General features: G+C 36.4%; 1 protein-coding gene across 2 annotated transcripts in view; it reads right to left on the bottom strand.

Moving 5' to 3' along the window:
• Positions 1 to 15,708, bottom strand: part of adcy5 (adenylate cyclase 5) — a 178,934-nt gene that overhangs the window by 15,904 nt on the left and 147,322 nt on the right. For both annotated transcript variants that reach the window (XM_023277993.3, XM_035951777.2), the window contains exons 12-17: positions 8,301 to 8,388; positions 5,770 to 5,886; positions 4,161 to 4,319; positions 2,521 to 2,705; positions 2,386 to 2,406; positions 1,975 to 2,107 (exon numbers count right to left, since the gene is read on the bottom strand). In XM_023277993.3, coding sequence (XP_023133761.1) covers positions 1,975 to 2,107; positions 2,386 to 2,406; positions 2,521 to 2,705; positions 4,161 to 4,319; positions 5,770 to 5,886; positions 8,301 to 8,388 — 703 coding nt within the window. The remainder of the gene's footprint in view (positions 1 to 1,974; positions 2,108 to 2,385; positions 2,407 to 2,520; positions 2,706 to 4,160; positions 4,320 to 5,769; positions 5,887 to 8,300; positions 8,389 to 15,708) is intronic.

The raw sequence follows: 15,708 nt of genomic DNA, 5'->3' as shown, positions 1-15,708 counted from the left end.
ACCTGTGGCCATGGAAGTGATTGGAACACCTGATTCTGATTATTTGGATGGATGAGCGAATACTTTTGGCAATATAGTGTATATCCTTTTTTGCATTAATACATGAATTCTCAAGGTCAAGGTTTACTTTATTGTCTCCCATGGGAGAAATTTATCTTAGACAAGGCCAAAGCAAGCTGAAGAGCAACACATAAAACAGAACACATGCTACTAAAAACACATAAAATACATAACATGTAATAAGTTAATATAAGAAAAAAATACAAATTCTCAAGTTATGGCACTTCAAACTTTGATCCACAGATTGTCGCAAAGAAAACAACGCAAATATCGATGTGACCCCACCTTTTTAAAAAATGTTTAACTCAAACAATAATGGTACCTTTGACCCCAGATATTACACATGGTTGACTCAATCAATATTCACCACAAAAAAATCTATCAAACTGAAGATAGTCTGGCATTTAGTGAATTGATGCAGAATCACCCTTACATAGATTGTCATTCAGTTTGGTGCATATCCAAGATCCCTACAAGACTCATAATAATCTCCTTTGCTTTCCTCTAGTGTTACCAGCAGGTCAGTTATCCAGTAATACATCACTATCCTGACACCTTCAAAATGAACTGGGTTGATATTTGGTTCAGATACTTGAGGTTTTCATTTGGATGCACAATTACTGCTGCAGATATTGTTATTTTCATAGACTGTTACTGTGACACCACCCAACTTTTACACTTACTTCACCTTCAAAATCAAATGAAATCTTTTACTTCTTCTTAAATATAATTTTCTTTACTTTCCTTTTGGTTCTATTTGAGCCTCACACAGCTGCTAGTGTGGTTTGAGACTCATCGTCTTGTTATATACTAACCATCTGTGACAGCAGCGGGCTGCAAAATAATAAATACCTCCAGCAGCTAGTTATTTTTCTTTAGATAAATCTAACTTGTTTATCCACCTGACTCGATGACAAAACACATGCAGTGCAGCCTCCTTTCCTACCTCCATTAACGCCAAAGAAATGTCCCTGAAGAAATGCAATCATTAAATTGATACTTCACTGAAAATCACTTGATTATTTAACACACTCAGCCAATAGGACTCTGAAAAGTTTCTATTTCTCCTTTTGTGAGGACCAACTAAACAAAGCTGGACACATTCTTCTGTGTTATGCTATTTAGTGTCACATTGGTGAAGCAGTCATGCATGAAGGAGGAAGATACAAACTTTTCAGAGCCACGTTTTGAGCTCATAGATCAGTATGATGCTGAAAAACATGGATTGAAATAAAGAGTTGGCTCAATCTTCACATGAATGACTGAATTTAGTATTACATATAAAACAAACACTCTTTTATCTATCTTAATCTCTACAGAAATAGTAGTTACCTGTGCGTCTTTGAACATGGACAGAAAACCACATGAATTTGGTTCAAATTTTCAGAAACACTAATGAAAAATATCAGAAACAAGAGGCATTCGGATTGTGTGAGCAACAGCAAAGCACCTGAAAATCTAATCAGATTATCTATTCTAAAAGAGGTCCTTGTAATCTAAGTGTGAATTTTCTATTATGTATTGTTATTAAGGTTTTCTGTCCACAAGAAAACTAAATTTTATGCTATTTAAGACGTTTAACTCATTAGTTAGTAATTACTTTTTAAAAATCTGTGTAGGTTTGTTTTTGCATGCTAAGTACCTGGTATCAAATTTAAACTGTTTAGGTGTTAACAGCAATTCCTGGGTAATTAGTGTTCAGTCAGCTTATGCAGAAAAGCACAACAAAATTCTGTAACAGAAAACTAGCATGACAATAAAGTATCACATATTCTCTGTTCCAGGATCTCTGAGCATGAAAGCACTGTACAACAGAATGCAGTGGAAATCACAAGAAAAGATGCAACACATCTGGTTTCTTGTCAGCAACACCTGAAAGGATTCTTGGATCTTTAAACCTCTAAAAAAACAGACCTGCAGCTTCCAGAGGAAGTCCAGCCTGGCTGTGGACTCCACCTGCTGGGCGTGAAGGTAGAGAGCCAGAACAAACACTGTGATCACCACCGGAGTCATGATCCTCAGAGGAACCTTGGTGTCGACCACACAGCTGGAAGTGAACACACACACATTGACCAGCGTTTCAGGTGTTTTGTGCTGAATACTGAACTAGCAGAATAACTCAGAGGTGTTACTTTGTAGGAACGTTGTGACAAAAAAGCCCAATTTGCCCTCTAAATCTTGGCTCCTTAGTGTTAACATCTGCTAGCAGCAGGTCATTATAGTTACATTGGTGCCAGCACAGTGATAATGATGCTGTTAGTTTAAACAGATGACAGAGATGATGCTCTCCGTCTCTGTGGTAATAGAAGCTGCCATCAGGCTCACCTTGTTCCATTCAGTTGCTCGCTGTGAGGGGAGGAGAAGAGCTGATCAGCATTTCCAACATCTACACATGGTTACAGATTTAAGCTTTACAAGTGGAACAACACACACAAAGATGGCGGTAATGAGGAGACTCACACAGCGTTGATGGCGTTGGCCATAACCAGTAGGTCCTGGTTGTCGAACAGGCTCACTTTGGGCACCTCCATGATGAGCAGGTAGAGCAGCTCAATGAAGAGCATGAGGAAGAGTTTACCAATACTGCTGACCTGCAGGAAGACGGAGCAGGCCAGCAGGCTGAGCAGCACACAGGACGAGAAGTACTGAGGAGAGAAACACATGCAGACATTACGGATGGAAAGGTGTGTTTGTCTTATGTTTCAGGATTTATGTTTTGCACCAGGTCTGGCTGAATCTGGAGGAGTTCAACCCACTATTTGACTATCTAACTGATAATTTCAACATCAACAAGCCAAATGTTAACATTCACAGCTGCAGTTACCCTCACTTAGCACCCATTTCCCTGAGAGTTGACTTTTTTCTCAGATTTCTGACTTTAAATCTGGCTTTTTTCTCCTAAAAATTCTGACTTTGTTCTCTGACTTCTGAGTTTAATTGTGACATTTTTCTAACTCACTCATATGCAGACTTCAAACTGTAATTTGGAGTTTTTATTTTTCTGAGCAGTTTAATTGTGGCTCTTTTTTCAGAATTCAATGTTTTTATTGTTTTAAAAATCTTTTTTAATGTATTCTTTAAAAAAAAAAAATCAATCTCAGATATTTATTTTTTTCATTTTTCTCACAATTCACATTTTTATCTCTATTTTTTCTTGAATTCTGAGTTTAACTGACTTTTTTCTCACTCACTCACATTCAGATTTTGGACTTAAACTCAGATTTTGAGCTTTTTTCAAAATAGCTTTTAATCATAGAATTCTGTAGAATTTGTTCTTTTGTTTATCATGACTGGTATAAATTTTAACTTCAAACTCAAAAAGATCTGAATTAAATTCAGAAGTCTGAGTTTTAAGTCAGAATTCAAAGTTTTTACAGAACCTCTAATCCTCTTCTGTATTTGTGCATTAAAAATTATGCCCTTGTTGGATATTTTCAGTCTAGTGTGTTAATATTGCGTAGATAAAGTGCATATTAGTAGCAGAAAGTTCAACAAAGACACCCTTCTACAAATGTTCGCATCCAGAGGAGTTATAAAACAGCTGATGAACCCACTATTTGACCACTTGACTGGTAATTCCGACATTATTGTGAAAAATAAATGTTGACATTCGCAGCCGCAATTAACTTCACTTAGCACCCATTTGATTCTGCTATGAAAAATTATATCACTTGTTTGAGGTCTGACATTGAAATCGTGCAATTGCATTATAAGCACTTCACTAATATTCGATTTTTATTTTTTATTTCTTTTTGTTGCAAGAGTATGTTGCGCTAAAAGCAATAAAAGCTCTTTGCAGACACACTTTAGAGAGAAAAAAAATAACATTTTACTCATTAATTAGAAATGCTTAGAATGAATTGGCTGTAGTGTTTCAGAAAAATCTTGCTCATCTCAGTTAAAGATGTTAAAAGCTTCACTTTGAAATCCATTGATTTATATGCTGCATTACTTTGACATTTATTGTCGGCATAAATCAGAAACAATAATCGGTGCATTTTTTTGCTTCCAAATACGACCATGGAGAGTATTTTGAGTCAGAAATGACACTAGAAAGCTAAAGAGCTCAGACACACATTGAGAACAGAGCACACCTGTACCTCAGGAAAGCTGCAGATGAGAGCATCGTCTCCACAGGGGCTGTTTGGAGCGTCCAGGCTGTAGTTGAGGAGGTGAGCGTGGCAGGCGTTCACACTGTCCAGGCTGATGTTCAGCTCCGCTTTGATGCAGCTCCGAAGGTCGTTGCTGCTGCAGGTGAACTGAGGAGGGTTGAAGGTTACAGAGAAACACGTCAGAGTAGAAACGGGTAACCCAGAATCAGAAAATTTCATGTTTCTACAAAATGAGAAGATTACAAAATACTCAGAGCTTTAAACATTACGTTATGGGTGAGAAAATGACTCTCAGGTCATTCCACCTCAATTCACCAATACTAATAGACCCGATGACCTTGAATTTGGCTGATTTCTTTTTCAAGTGTTGAATATTGATTGAGTCAACGATGTGTAAAATCTGAGGTCATTGGTTAGTTTCTGAGTTCAAAATTCTTAAAGAAGATGGCTCATGTCAATTTTGCATTGCTTTTGTTGCTCCAATCTGTGGATCAATGTTTCAAGTGCCATAACTTGAGAAATAATGTAGACAGAGCCCTGAAATTTTCTCATTGATACGTACATCTGATCTTCAGTGGCACAACTCTGCTTTAATAGAACAATACAAGCCAGTTATCCGCTGGTATATATGCTAGTGGACAAAATGGCTTATGGTGGTATGTGTTACTATGACATGGAAAACCAGCATTTTTCTTTTTGCCCAGTAACAATCTTGCATAACTCTTCCTCTATTGAACTGATTTCACCATAATACTTGCTCAATGCATGTTAAAATACTGGCCACAGATGTAAAAAAATCAAAAACAAAAAGACAATCTACATTTTTAAAGCTTCTATTGGTGCCAATCACAGGGAAAAAACTCTAGTGTCAAAGAATCAGGATTTATGGTGGGATTTAATATCATAGTTTACAGAAATATTAAAATTGTTGTAATACCAGATTTGGTATCCTAGGTTGTCTGTGGGAAATTTTGAGTCGTTTTATTTCAAAGCATTTTAGATCAATTCAAACCAATTTTGTACACGTTTTAAGTCACTTAAACAGGTTTGGGTCCTTCTGGACAATTCATCTCATTTTGGACAAGTTTCAAAGCATTTTGGACAATTTGTTGAGTCAATTTAGAGAAGTTTCAGATTGTTTTCAACTCATTCTCGAGACGTAATCTACCTCTTAGGAATAAAAATACAGGTTTTATGGTTGGTGGAAAATCGGAATTGAAAGAAAGCGTGGACATTTTTTGACCAACCTAGCACCATCATATAACTGGTTGGTATTATTCTATCAAAGCAAGGTTGGTCATTGAAGACCATCTGTTCAATAAACCTGCAGAATTTCAGGACTTTAGCTACATTATTTCTGAAGTTATAGCACTTCAAACATTGATCCACAGATTGGCGCAAGGAAAACAACACAAAAATCAACATGAACCCACTGTCTGTGTGTTTTGACTCAAAATGTTACCTGTGAGCCAAGATTTTACATGTTTTACCTAATAACATCAACAGAAAAAGAAAAAATCTGAGAAATATGAGACAGCTACGTGTGAATTATTCAAATTTGGTGAATTAAGGTGGGATTTTTTTAATGAGAACTTACAATATTGATGAAAGCAGAAAGAAAGACGACAATGATAGTGAAGACGCCGACCAAAGTGCTGTTGAGTCTAGACTGGACGATCCTCTTTGAAAGAGTCTGCAGAGGAACCGGGAAGATCTGGGTGGACGGAAAAAACCAGGAAGTCATGGAGAGTTGAAGCGTACAGAAGATCAAAGAGAAAACAGTCAATAAATATATATATTTTTGCAATCCTTATAATATCCCGAAATGCATCCAACAAAGCTAAAATATGCAGGTCAGCTTGAACAGATGGAAGACTGACAACACAGAATGTTCAACAGATGCAAAAGAGTGTTTTTGTCTAAACAGAGCCATGATTCATCGTACAATAAAACTCAAACAGCAGCTCAGTTTTTGCTTTTTCAATCTTTCCTCTTCCTCATGACTCATTAGCAGCAGTGACACAATAGATGGATCAAACTTTTATGGTTTGGCTGCAAAACTTATCTGATTGGTACAATGTTTTCTTAACAGAAAGTTGTGGGGAAAGTTGCTGCATTAGTGACCTTGTTAAAGCAGGCAGGAGAAAATAATATATTTTTTTAGAGACATCACTAAAAAATAATAATCAGTGGAGATCCAGTTCATTCAGTGGTTGAATAATTGATTGAAGATTTGACTGATCTCATGAAGGCAACACAGCTGAGGACCTTCATAGTAACAAATACAAACATAAAGTTGAGAAACAAAAAGGGCATTAGTTGGTGCTTTATTTATTACAATAACTTTAAGCATCCTTGTGTGATCCTCCGTCATCATGGAGGATCTTCTTAAATGCACCTCTAAGAAAGAGGAAGCTTCTGGAAGAGTGAATATAGAGTAAATAAAACATGGGTGAATCCTAGGAGGATCTGGAGCCTCCTCCAGCCACACTGGTTATTTTATAAAGTGTTGCACAGCTGTATCACCAAATCCAACGACTGTCCAAGAAGATGCAGCATTTATATGTCACACGACTTAATAAAATGCTTCCAAGTGAGATACCCCAGTGTTTTCTCATGCTAAGCTTCTGCTGTAGACTCTTCTCTCCTCAAGGTGCATTTAAGTACTTGGAAGATCCTCCATGATAGCAGAGGAGGATGATTTCCAAGTCACAGGAGGGGAAAGGATGCGAGGAAGCATAAGTTATCATAATAAAAAGCACCATTCCTTCTAGTCTATTTATCAAATAAATAACAATCAGAAGGAGGCAGAAAGCTAAGTAAACACAGGAAAAAATGTCACAGCGATAATATTTTACTAATTTTGTCCTATGAGGGACAGTAAATCATAAAAAGGACTTTAGGTTATGCTGAAATCACATCATAAACAAGCTGTTTATAGAACCTGCTGTACCCACTGTTAACTTAAGATGGAAATTGCATCTCAGTTGACCAAAATGACCACAAGAATTGTTCTCATAAAAATCTGTTTAAAGGATTTTACATTAAGGTGCCGAAGAGAGTTAAGACCACAGTAAAAAAAAAAAACAAACAAGACGACAGCACGAGAATTCTATCAAAGGTCCTAGGTTTTAATATCTGCCTGACATTTATAACTCTTTATCTTGGGATCATCCCTGATGGTATGAGCGCAAATGATGCTTACCTCCTTAAGATTTTGCTGGCAGCAAGTAAAAAAACCATCACAAAACATTGACTCCAGAAAAACTGCCCTACCACAGCCCTCTTTTTCAACATTATTAAGCAGTTGCATATTCTTGAGCAAATGACCTACTCTATAAGAAAGAAAAAGACCAATGAGAAAAATGATGGAAAAAATGGTCTGTGTATTTAGCCACTGAAACAGATAAACACTAACTACTATTGTCATTGCGATACCCTGTTATTGTGAAGCAAAGACTTGTAATTCATTCCGAGACCCCTCCCCTTGTTTTTATTTTTCTAATTTACTTTAGAATTTTTTTGTTTATATTTTTTCCATTATTATTTTATCAATTTTAATTCTCTTTTTTTTGTTATTATTAATTTTGTTTTTGTTGGGAATATGGTTCCCCTGTTCCTTGTTCTGTAAATGTTCCTTTAAAAAAATGTTATAAATAAAAAGTTTAAAGACAAAACTAGAGTGAACTAAAGAGGTTTGTAATTGACTGAAAACCGCTCAGTTACAAAACCCCAAATACAAGAAACACATTCTCATATATCAGCTCATTTCGCATCATCAGACTCACAAAAATGTCAGAATGAGCTAAAAAGCACCTGCCAGGAGGTCAGGAGCAGCGTATGTGTAATATTTCAGATCACTGATATAATCTATCATTTATGGCAACCACAGCCTGATAAAACTTTTACAGATTTACCTCTGTGATGTCTGCCTTTAAATGGAATAAAGGAATCAGTAAGTTAAAGTCCACGTCCGTTCTTGACATTTGAGATAAATATCCTACAAGACTACATTCTGCATTATAAGAACTCCTGTCTGGCCGATTTCTTCTGTCTGCAGGATCTGCACCATCAGAAGCATCAGAGCTTCTGTGGTAGCTTCATTCATCACAGGTGGTGACTTCTCACCCCGAAACAGCAGTAAACAGCTGAGACGAACATGACGGCCATCAGGATAATGAGGCAGGTGATGAAGAAGCCGATCATCAGCCTGGAGCTGAAAAAGAGACAAGAAGTGTTTATGGACGTGTTATTTCTGTCTTTATTTAATGCTTTACTCTCCAGTCTGTTTTGTTGGAGAGGAGGCAACACTGGAAGCATCATCTGCTCATGTCGATGTAAACACTGTACATGTGTGGGTGTGAAAGAGAGGATAATGTACAGTAAACAGAGGAGAGAAGGTGTGAAGAGGGTTAAAGAAGTGATGAGGGAAAACAGATTAAAGAAAGAGAAGGACATGACATAGGAGGGTCTCTGAAGTGCTGTCTGTGGGAAATTTTAGTCTTTCTGTTTCAAAACATTTTAGACCAATTTAAAACAATTTTGTGCAAGTTTCAAGTAAATTCAGACAGCTTTGGATCCTTTTGGACAATTTCCAAGTCATCTGGGACAGATTTCAAAGCATTTTGGATTATTCGAGTCATTTTATACAGGTTTCTAAGCATTCAGGTGGTTTTCAACTCATTTTGGACACATCTTAAGTAATCAGCTTCTTATGGTGAGCCCTAAAGGTTTTATGGTTGGTGGAATATTGGAATATAAAAAACATAGACATTTTTTGACCAAATTTGCACCATCATATAACTGGTTTGTATTATTCTATCAAAGTAGGGCTGGACTATTGAAGATCATCTGTTCATATCAATGAACCTGCAAAATTTTAGGACTCTATGTTATTTCTCAAACATTCTTCAAACATTATTCCACAGTAACCAGAGGAGAGAAGGTGTGAAGATAGTTAAAAATGTGATGAAGGAAAACAGATTAAACAAAGAGAAGAAGGAGGACACGACATAGGAAGGACTCTGAGGAGTTGTCTGTGGGAAATTTGAAGTCATTTTGTACATGTTTCAAAGCATTTTAGACCAATTTAAACCAATTTTGTACAAGTTTCAAGTCAATTCGGACACGTTTGGATCCTTTTAGATAATTTCCCAGTCATCGTGGACAGGTTTCAAATCATTTTGGGCAATTTTTTAGTCATTTTATACAAGTTTCTAAGCACTCAGATAGTTTTCAACTCAGTTTGGACACATCTTAATTAATCAGCCTCTTAGGGTGAACAATAAAGCTTTTATGGTTGGTGGAATATCGGAATAAAAAAAGTGCCCATTTTTTGACCAAATTTGCACCATCTTATAACTGGTTTGTATTATTCTATCAAAACAGATTTGTACCATTGAAGACCATCTGTGCATATCAATAAACCTGCAGAATTTCAAGACTTTAGCAATGCTATTTTTCAAATTATGGACCTTAAACACTGATCCAGCAGTTGGACTGAAGAAAACGTAAAAATCAACATTCCACCTTTCCCTTTTCAGAATTTTCAACTCAAAAACTAACATTATCTATGGATTTTACACATGGTCAACAATATTTTTATAGCTCTTCCAGTTGGGACACTATTGAACTGATTTCACCATCATACCTGTATATCTGAATACATGTTCAAATATTGGCCATAAATGCAAAAAATGTCATTTCAATATTTTTTTCTCTCATAAAGTCTGACCGACACCAAACTCCACAAGTTTAATACTCCTATTGTTGCCAATCACAGCAAAACATCTGCCTCTTAGGGTGAATAATAAAGGTTTTATGCTTGGAATAGAACAAACGTGGACATTGTTTGACCCAATTTGCACCATCCTGTAACTGGTTTATAATAATCTATCAAAGCATAGTTATACCATTTAGGACCATCTGTGCATATCAATGAACCTAAAAAAAATCAGGACTCTAGCTATGTTATTTCTCAAACATTCTTCAAACATTATGCCACAGTCAACATTTGCACTACGTGGTGGCCCCCACCACCTGCTGCTACTGGTCACTTTATTCACTTAGTCACTTTTTTGTTGTACAGTGTACTTAGATGTTAGTTTTTATTATAGTAGATGTTAGCTTTTATTATAGTATTTACTTTATCTTTATCTTTATTTTTATCTTTATTTTTATCTCTCTATTTGTTAAATGTTTAATGTAGCAGCATTGCACTGAGTCAAATTCCTCGTTTGTGAACCTCATGAACAATGGCAATAAAACTCATTCTGATTCTGATTCTGATTCAACAGAGGAGAGACAGTGTGAAGAGGGCTTTAAAAAAAAGTGATGAGGGAAAACTGATTAAACAAAGAGAAAAAGGAGGCAGTGAGGACATGGCGGGGGGGGGGGCTCTGAGAAGACTGAAACGGGAATAAAACACAAAAGGGGAGTGGAGAGATGAGAAGGATCAAGGAGAAAGGTTAATAAAGATGCCGGCTAAAGAAGATCAATACTGAGAGATGGGCAGGGAGAGAAGTTTGTGAGCAGGAGGGGAAGAAAAAAAAAAGAGGGATCGCTTTGAGACTAAACCTTCCAAAGCTGTTTGAATCCGTCCATTGCTTGCCTGCAATTACAGCTATTTTGATTTGATATTCTCTTTTATGACTCATCATCTTCTATTACTCGTCTATTCTGGTTTTAGGGCAAAAGATGAAAGAACTTGCAGGAGACATTGAAGAAATGTGGAGGGTTTGAGAGGCCGCTGAGATTAAAGACCAGACTTCAGAGAGTAAATATAGTTTACATGTTTGTTCAACTGAAGGATTTTTTAAATATATATTGACGTATTAGATGTTAATAGATTAGATGTATGGGATTAATAAGGGAAAGTTTGGGGTTATTGGATTATAAAAAAAAAGGCAATTTGACTTTGACTATGTCGTCTACCAGATTAACTTGTTTTATCATCTGAGCCTACCTTTACAGTTTTTCTCAGTTGATAAGACACTAAATTCCATTCACTGCACACAGCCACCAACTGACTGCACACATTTCTCAAAAACAGGACTCTGCTGTCAAAACCTTGGACACTATTCATGGTTTGCACACAGTTTCCAAAACTCTTGCACTCTTTTTGCAAAAGACTGAACACGTTTTTTGCTCATTTGAACACACTTTTTCACTCATATCACACATTTTTCAAAAAGTGAACACTAGGAAGCAGAATTGGGGCACTGTTCCAACACTGCTGTCACAATTAAGACACAACAGGTCAAAACTGAAAACACTTTTACCAATGAACTGCACACTATGAAACCTGCTGGGAAGCAGAATTAGCTGTTCAGGATGCAATCTGTTGTTAAGGTCAGCAGATGGTAAAGATGGTGCATAAAATAAATAGTTTCAGGTTTACTGTGGTTTACTTTACATGTATGTAAATGTTGTTTGTCACTTCAGTGACATGTCTATACTTGAACTATACAAGCAGTCAGAAATGTTCTGAGAAGACTGTAAAAAATCTAATGTATAACTCTGCTTCACAAGTGCTGGTAAAATTACAGAAAGTGTACATGACTGACTTTTTCTCTGTTTTTTGTGCGTTTGTTCTAGAGTTTTTCAGTTGGATTTTGATGATACACATGAATACATCTGGGACAATGTTAGTTTTCATAGAGGACTATTGATTTGGGAATGTTTCAATATGAACCCTGAAGTTATTGTGTTTTTTCTGCCACCATATTCTCCCTTTCTGAATCCTATAGAAGAATTCTTCTCTACATGGAGGTGGAAGGTATATGAGTGGCAGCCATACTTTGGGAAAATCTCTTGCAATCAGTGGTCTTGGCATGTGGTGATGTTTCTGTTGATGCATGTCAGGGCTGGATCAGACACACTAGGTCTTTCTTTCAGAGAAAACATAGCTTGTGATGTTGATGAGGTCCTGTGGTCTGACCAGGCTGAAAGAATTGATGCAGACGTGGTGTAAATATTTGCATGATGTGTACAATACAGTGCTGTATTTTTTGCCTAACATTATTTTTATTTTATATTGTACAGTCAGACACTGCAATGGCCCCCTCTGATTCATTTATAGGATGCATTTGTGTTTAAGTTGTCATTTTTGAGGACTGTATCTTTTTTTTACACTTCATGTGAAAACACAGTGAGAGAAGAGTGTTTTGTATTTAGCAGTGCAGTGTCCTACTTTTGCTTCGTGTGTCTTAATTTTGAAAACAAAGTTCAGATTTTGACAACAAAGTGCACTTTTGACACAAGTGTGCAGTGCTTTGTGAATATTGTTCAAATAAAAAAAATGCGCAGTGTGTTGGGAAATGTGTGCTATTTTTCAGGAACAGTGTCTTATCAGTTGAGAAAAACTGTAATAGGACAATACTAATTTGGAAATATAAAAATTATACTCACAAAGCTAGACAGTAAAAAAAAGAAGGAACTCAAGTTTTAATTATGAGCATTTTCTTGTATTAAAGGACCAAGTGTGTAGGATTCAGGGGGGTCATTTAACAGAAATGCAATATAATCTTCAGAACTGTGTTTTCAATCACAAATCACCTGGAAATTAGACTTGTTGCTTCTTCTGTTTGTTTGTTTTTTTTTTGCAGACTAAAGCTGAGAAATTATTCAAAATTCAAATCAGAATTTTCAGAAAATGTAGAGCAAGGGTTAAAAGTCCAGTGTTTCCTCCAGGATTTTTTTTCAGCAGCGGCGGCAGGCTCTCTGGGAGCCGTGGCGACATAAACAATGACACTTGACTGCAGATTTTACTTGTACAACCTGTTTATTGAATGGCCAGTTGAAAATGGCCTTTTAAAGGCTGAATGTAAAAAAAAAAAAATAAAAAAATAAAAAAATAAAAATATTTGAACAAGCTCATCTGAAAATGCAGTCAGCAGTTACATCATGATGTGTAGATATTAGCTTAATGCTCAGCCCAATGAACTGAAGCTACCGATATGTTACGTAAAGTTAGCGAAACATCAATATTTTGTGAATGTCTGTTTAACTTGTAAAATCTATTATGAGTTATCTTAAGCTTATAACTTTTCTCTGGTAAGTCGCTGCCCTATTTTCCAAGACGAAATTCCTCTGACTCTCTGACCTCCGTGACCCGCTGCCTGGTGACGCGACGTCACTTTCAAGGCCGCGCCTCGCGACATCAGTGTCGTATTAACCCGACGTATCAAAGAGTAGATACTGAACAAGATAGTTATCTGTAGTTTACCTTTGTACTCGCGAGTACCCGACACAGTGCAGAACTCTGCTGTGAAGGTGGAGACATGCGGTGTATTTGTGACAATTAAACAAAAAAAAAGAATGAAATTTGAAGGAGCCGCGCTAGGATTCAGAAGCAGCGGGCCGCCGCTGCTGAATGAATGCAGAGGAAACACTGAAGTCTGTATATATAACTTATGCAGCATGTCTGACGTAACATTTAAACTGTTGCTTTACTAGTTTCAAAGTATTCCTTCCATCCTTTTTGTGTGACAGTAACAATAATGATAGCATCTCATGGTAATGCTTCATGACATGTTTTAAATCTTTTACACAGTGAATATTAAGCTTGAATTATATCACCTGGGAATAAAATATGTTTTCTTTTTTTTTTTTGCAGATTAGGGCTGAGAAATTATTCAAAATTCAAATTGGAATTTGCAAAAAAATATGCAAAAACACAAGGTAAAAGTTTTTACAAGTTATGCAGCACATCTGATGCAGGGCCGGTGCTCGCTACCAGACACAGCCCATCACAATGGGAGGTATGGAACAGCTTCAAAATGGTGCCGGCTCTTATTTTGGACCCCTTCCGTCTTCATCATCCTCGTCTACACTACAGGATTTAAACTGTTGTTTTAATGTTCTTTGACAGTGAAACTTCTGATGGGATCTCATTTAGTACTGCTCCATCATGTGTTCCATCTTAAAACAGTGAATATTGAGCTGAATCTTGACTTTATAAAATAATAATATCACAATGTATGTTTGAAAAATCTGATACAGATATTTTACCCAAATTGTTACACCCAACCTGTGTTCCAAACCTCATGCTGCTGCCTTTACAAAGTACATAAAGTTTCATGCAACATACATGCAATACTTCTTCATATTATTGCGCCTTAAACTTTCACCGCTGCATCCATCTGTCTCTTCACAGTTGGTGGTTTAAGTTGTTGGTACTCACACGAGACATATGTGATGTAGCTGTGCAGAGGATTGTGGGTCAGAATGGCCCGAAAAACATGTTGGCTTGTAAACAGCAAAATGTGAACAGATGTAGCCGGACATCTGGGCATTTTGCTGCGCTGCATTGGACATTCTATATATATTAGGAGGCACTAAATCCTTTTTCCGGTGAACCAGATGGATGAATATTGGAAAGCATCCATTGGTTTTAAAGGAGGTTTTTCATATTTTAGTGGCCTCTGTTGGTTTTCCTGAGGGAAAGTGAGTTGGAGGCATTCATTCAGTATCAATATGTAACCTCAGTGCTTGTACCTAATAAATCCTACACATTGCAGCTTTAAGTTTTTGGTGTCTCATGTAGGTTTTGGCTGTTTAAAAAAAATTTACAGTGTAAAGCATGTCGTCATCTTATGTGTCTACTTTCTCCACAAGAAGCCTTTCAGAAACTGACTCTTAGCAAACATTAGTAACTACATTCTAACCTTTGATATCAGTCTATTTTGGTGTTTTGAGGTGTTTCTAGCATGGTGTGTTTGCATATCAGCATGACTCACCTTAAGGTTTGTCAGCTTATAGCTGATGTATGATGAAATATCACAATTTATATTTGGTTTTGTTTTCGTACAGTTAAAAATCCAAGGATGCGCTCTGGTTTTACAGTTTCTGGCTGTGATGAATGGTGTAATTTTGGCCGAGAAGTGCAGATTCTTTATTTTTTTTGCAGAATTGGGATACTAGAAGTGGTTAATTTTTGGTGAATTTTCAAATGAGACTAGTAGAATAAAGCAATTTTGATGAAATATCACCATTTTAAGCCTATATTTGGTTTTCTAACAGATGAAAATCCAAGGATTCACTCTGTTTCTACAGTTTCTGGCTGTGAAGAATGGTGTAATTTTGGCGGAGAAATGTAGATCCTTTTTTTTTGCAGAATCAGGAAGTGGTTAATTTTTGGTGAATTTTTTTAAATGAGACGAGTAGAATAAGGCAATTTTGATGAAATATCACCATTTTAAGCCTATATTTGGTTTTCTAAGAGATGACAATCTAAGCATTCACTCTGTTTTTACAGTTTCTGGCTGTGATGAATGGTGTAATTTTGAAGTGCAGATTTGTTTTTGTTTTTTTTGTTGTTTTTTTTTTACAGAATCTGGTTATGCAAATCATTAATTTTTGGCATTTTTTCAGATAAGACATGTAGAATAAAGTGATGGTTTGATGAAATATCACAATTCATATTTAGTTTAGTTTTCTTCGAGTTAAAAATCCAAGGATTCGCTCTGTTTTTACAGTTTCTGGCTGTGATAAATGGCTTCATTTTAGCTGAGAAGTGTTTGCATTCTCGCATATT

Source organism: Amphiprion ocellaris, chromosome 11 (genome assembly GCF_022539595.1).
Source record: "Amphiprion ocellaris isolate individual 3 ecotype Okinawa chromosome 11, ASM2253959v1, whole genome shotgun sequence".
Classification (NCBI taxonomy): Eukaryota; Metazoa; Chordata; class Actinopteri; family Pomacentridae; genus Amphiprion; species Amphiprion ocellaris.
The sequence above is the reverse complement of the archived record's forward strand: the minus strand, read 5'-3'. Positions and strand labels throughout refer to the sequence as shown.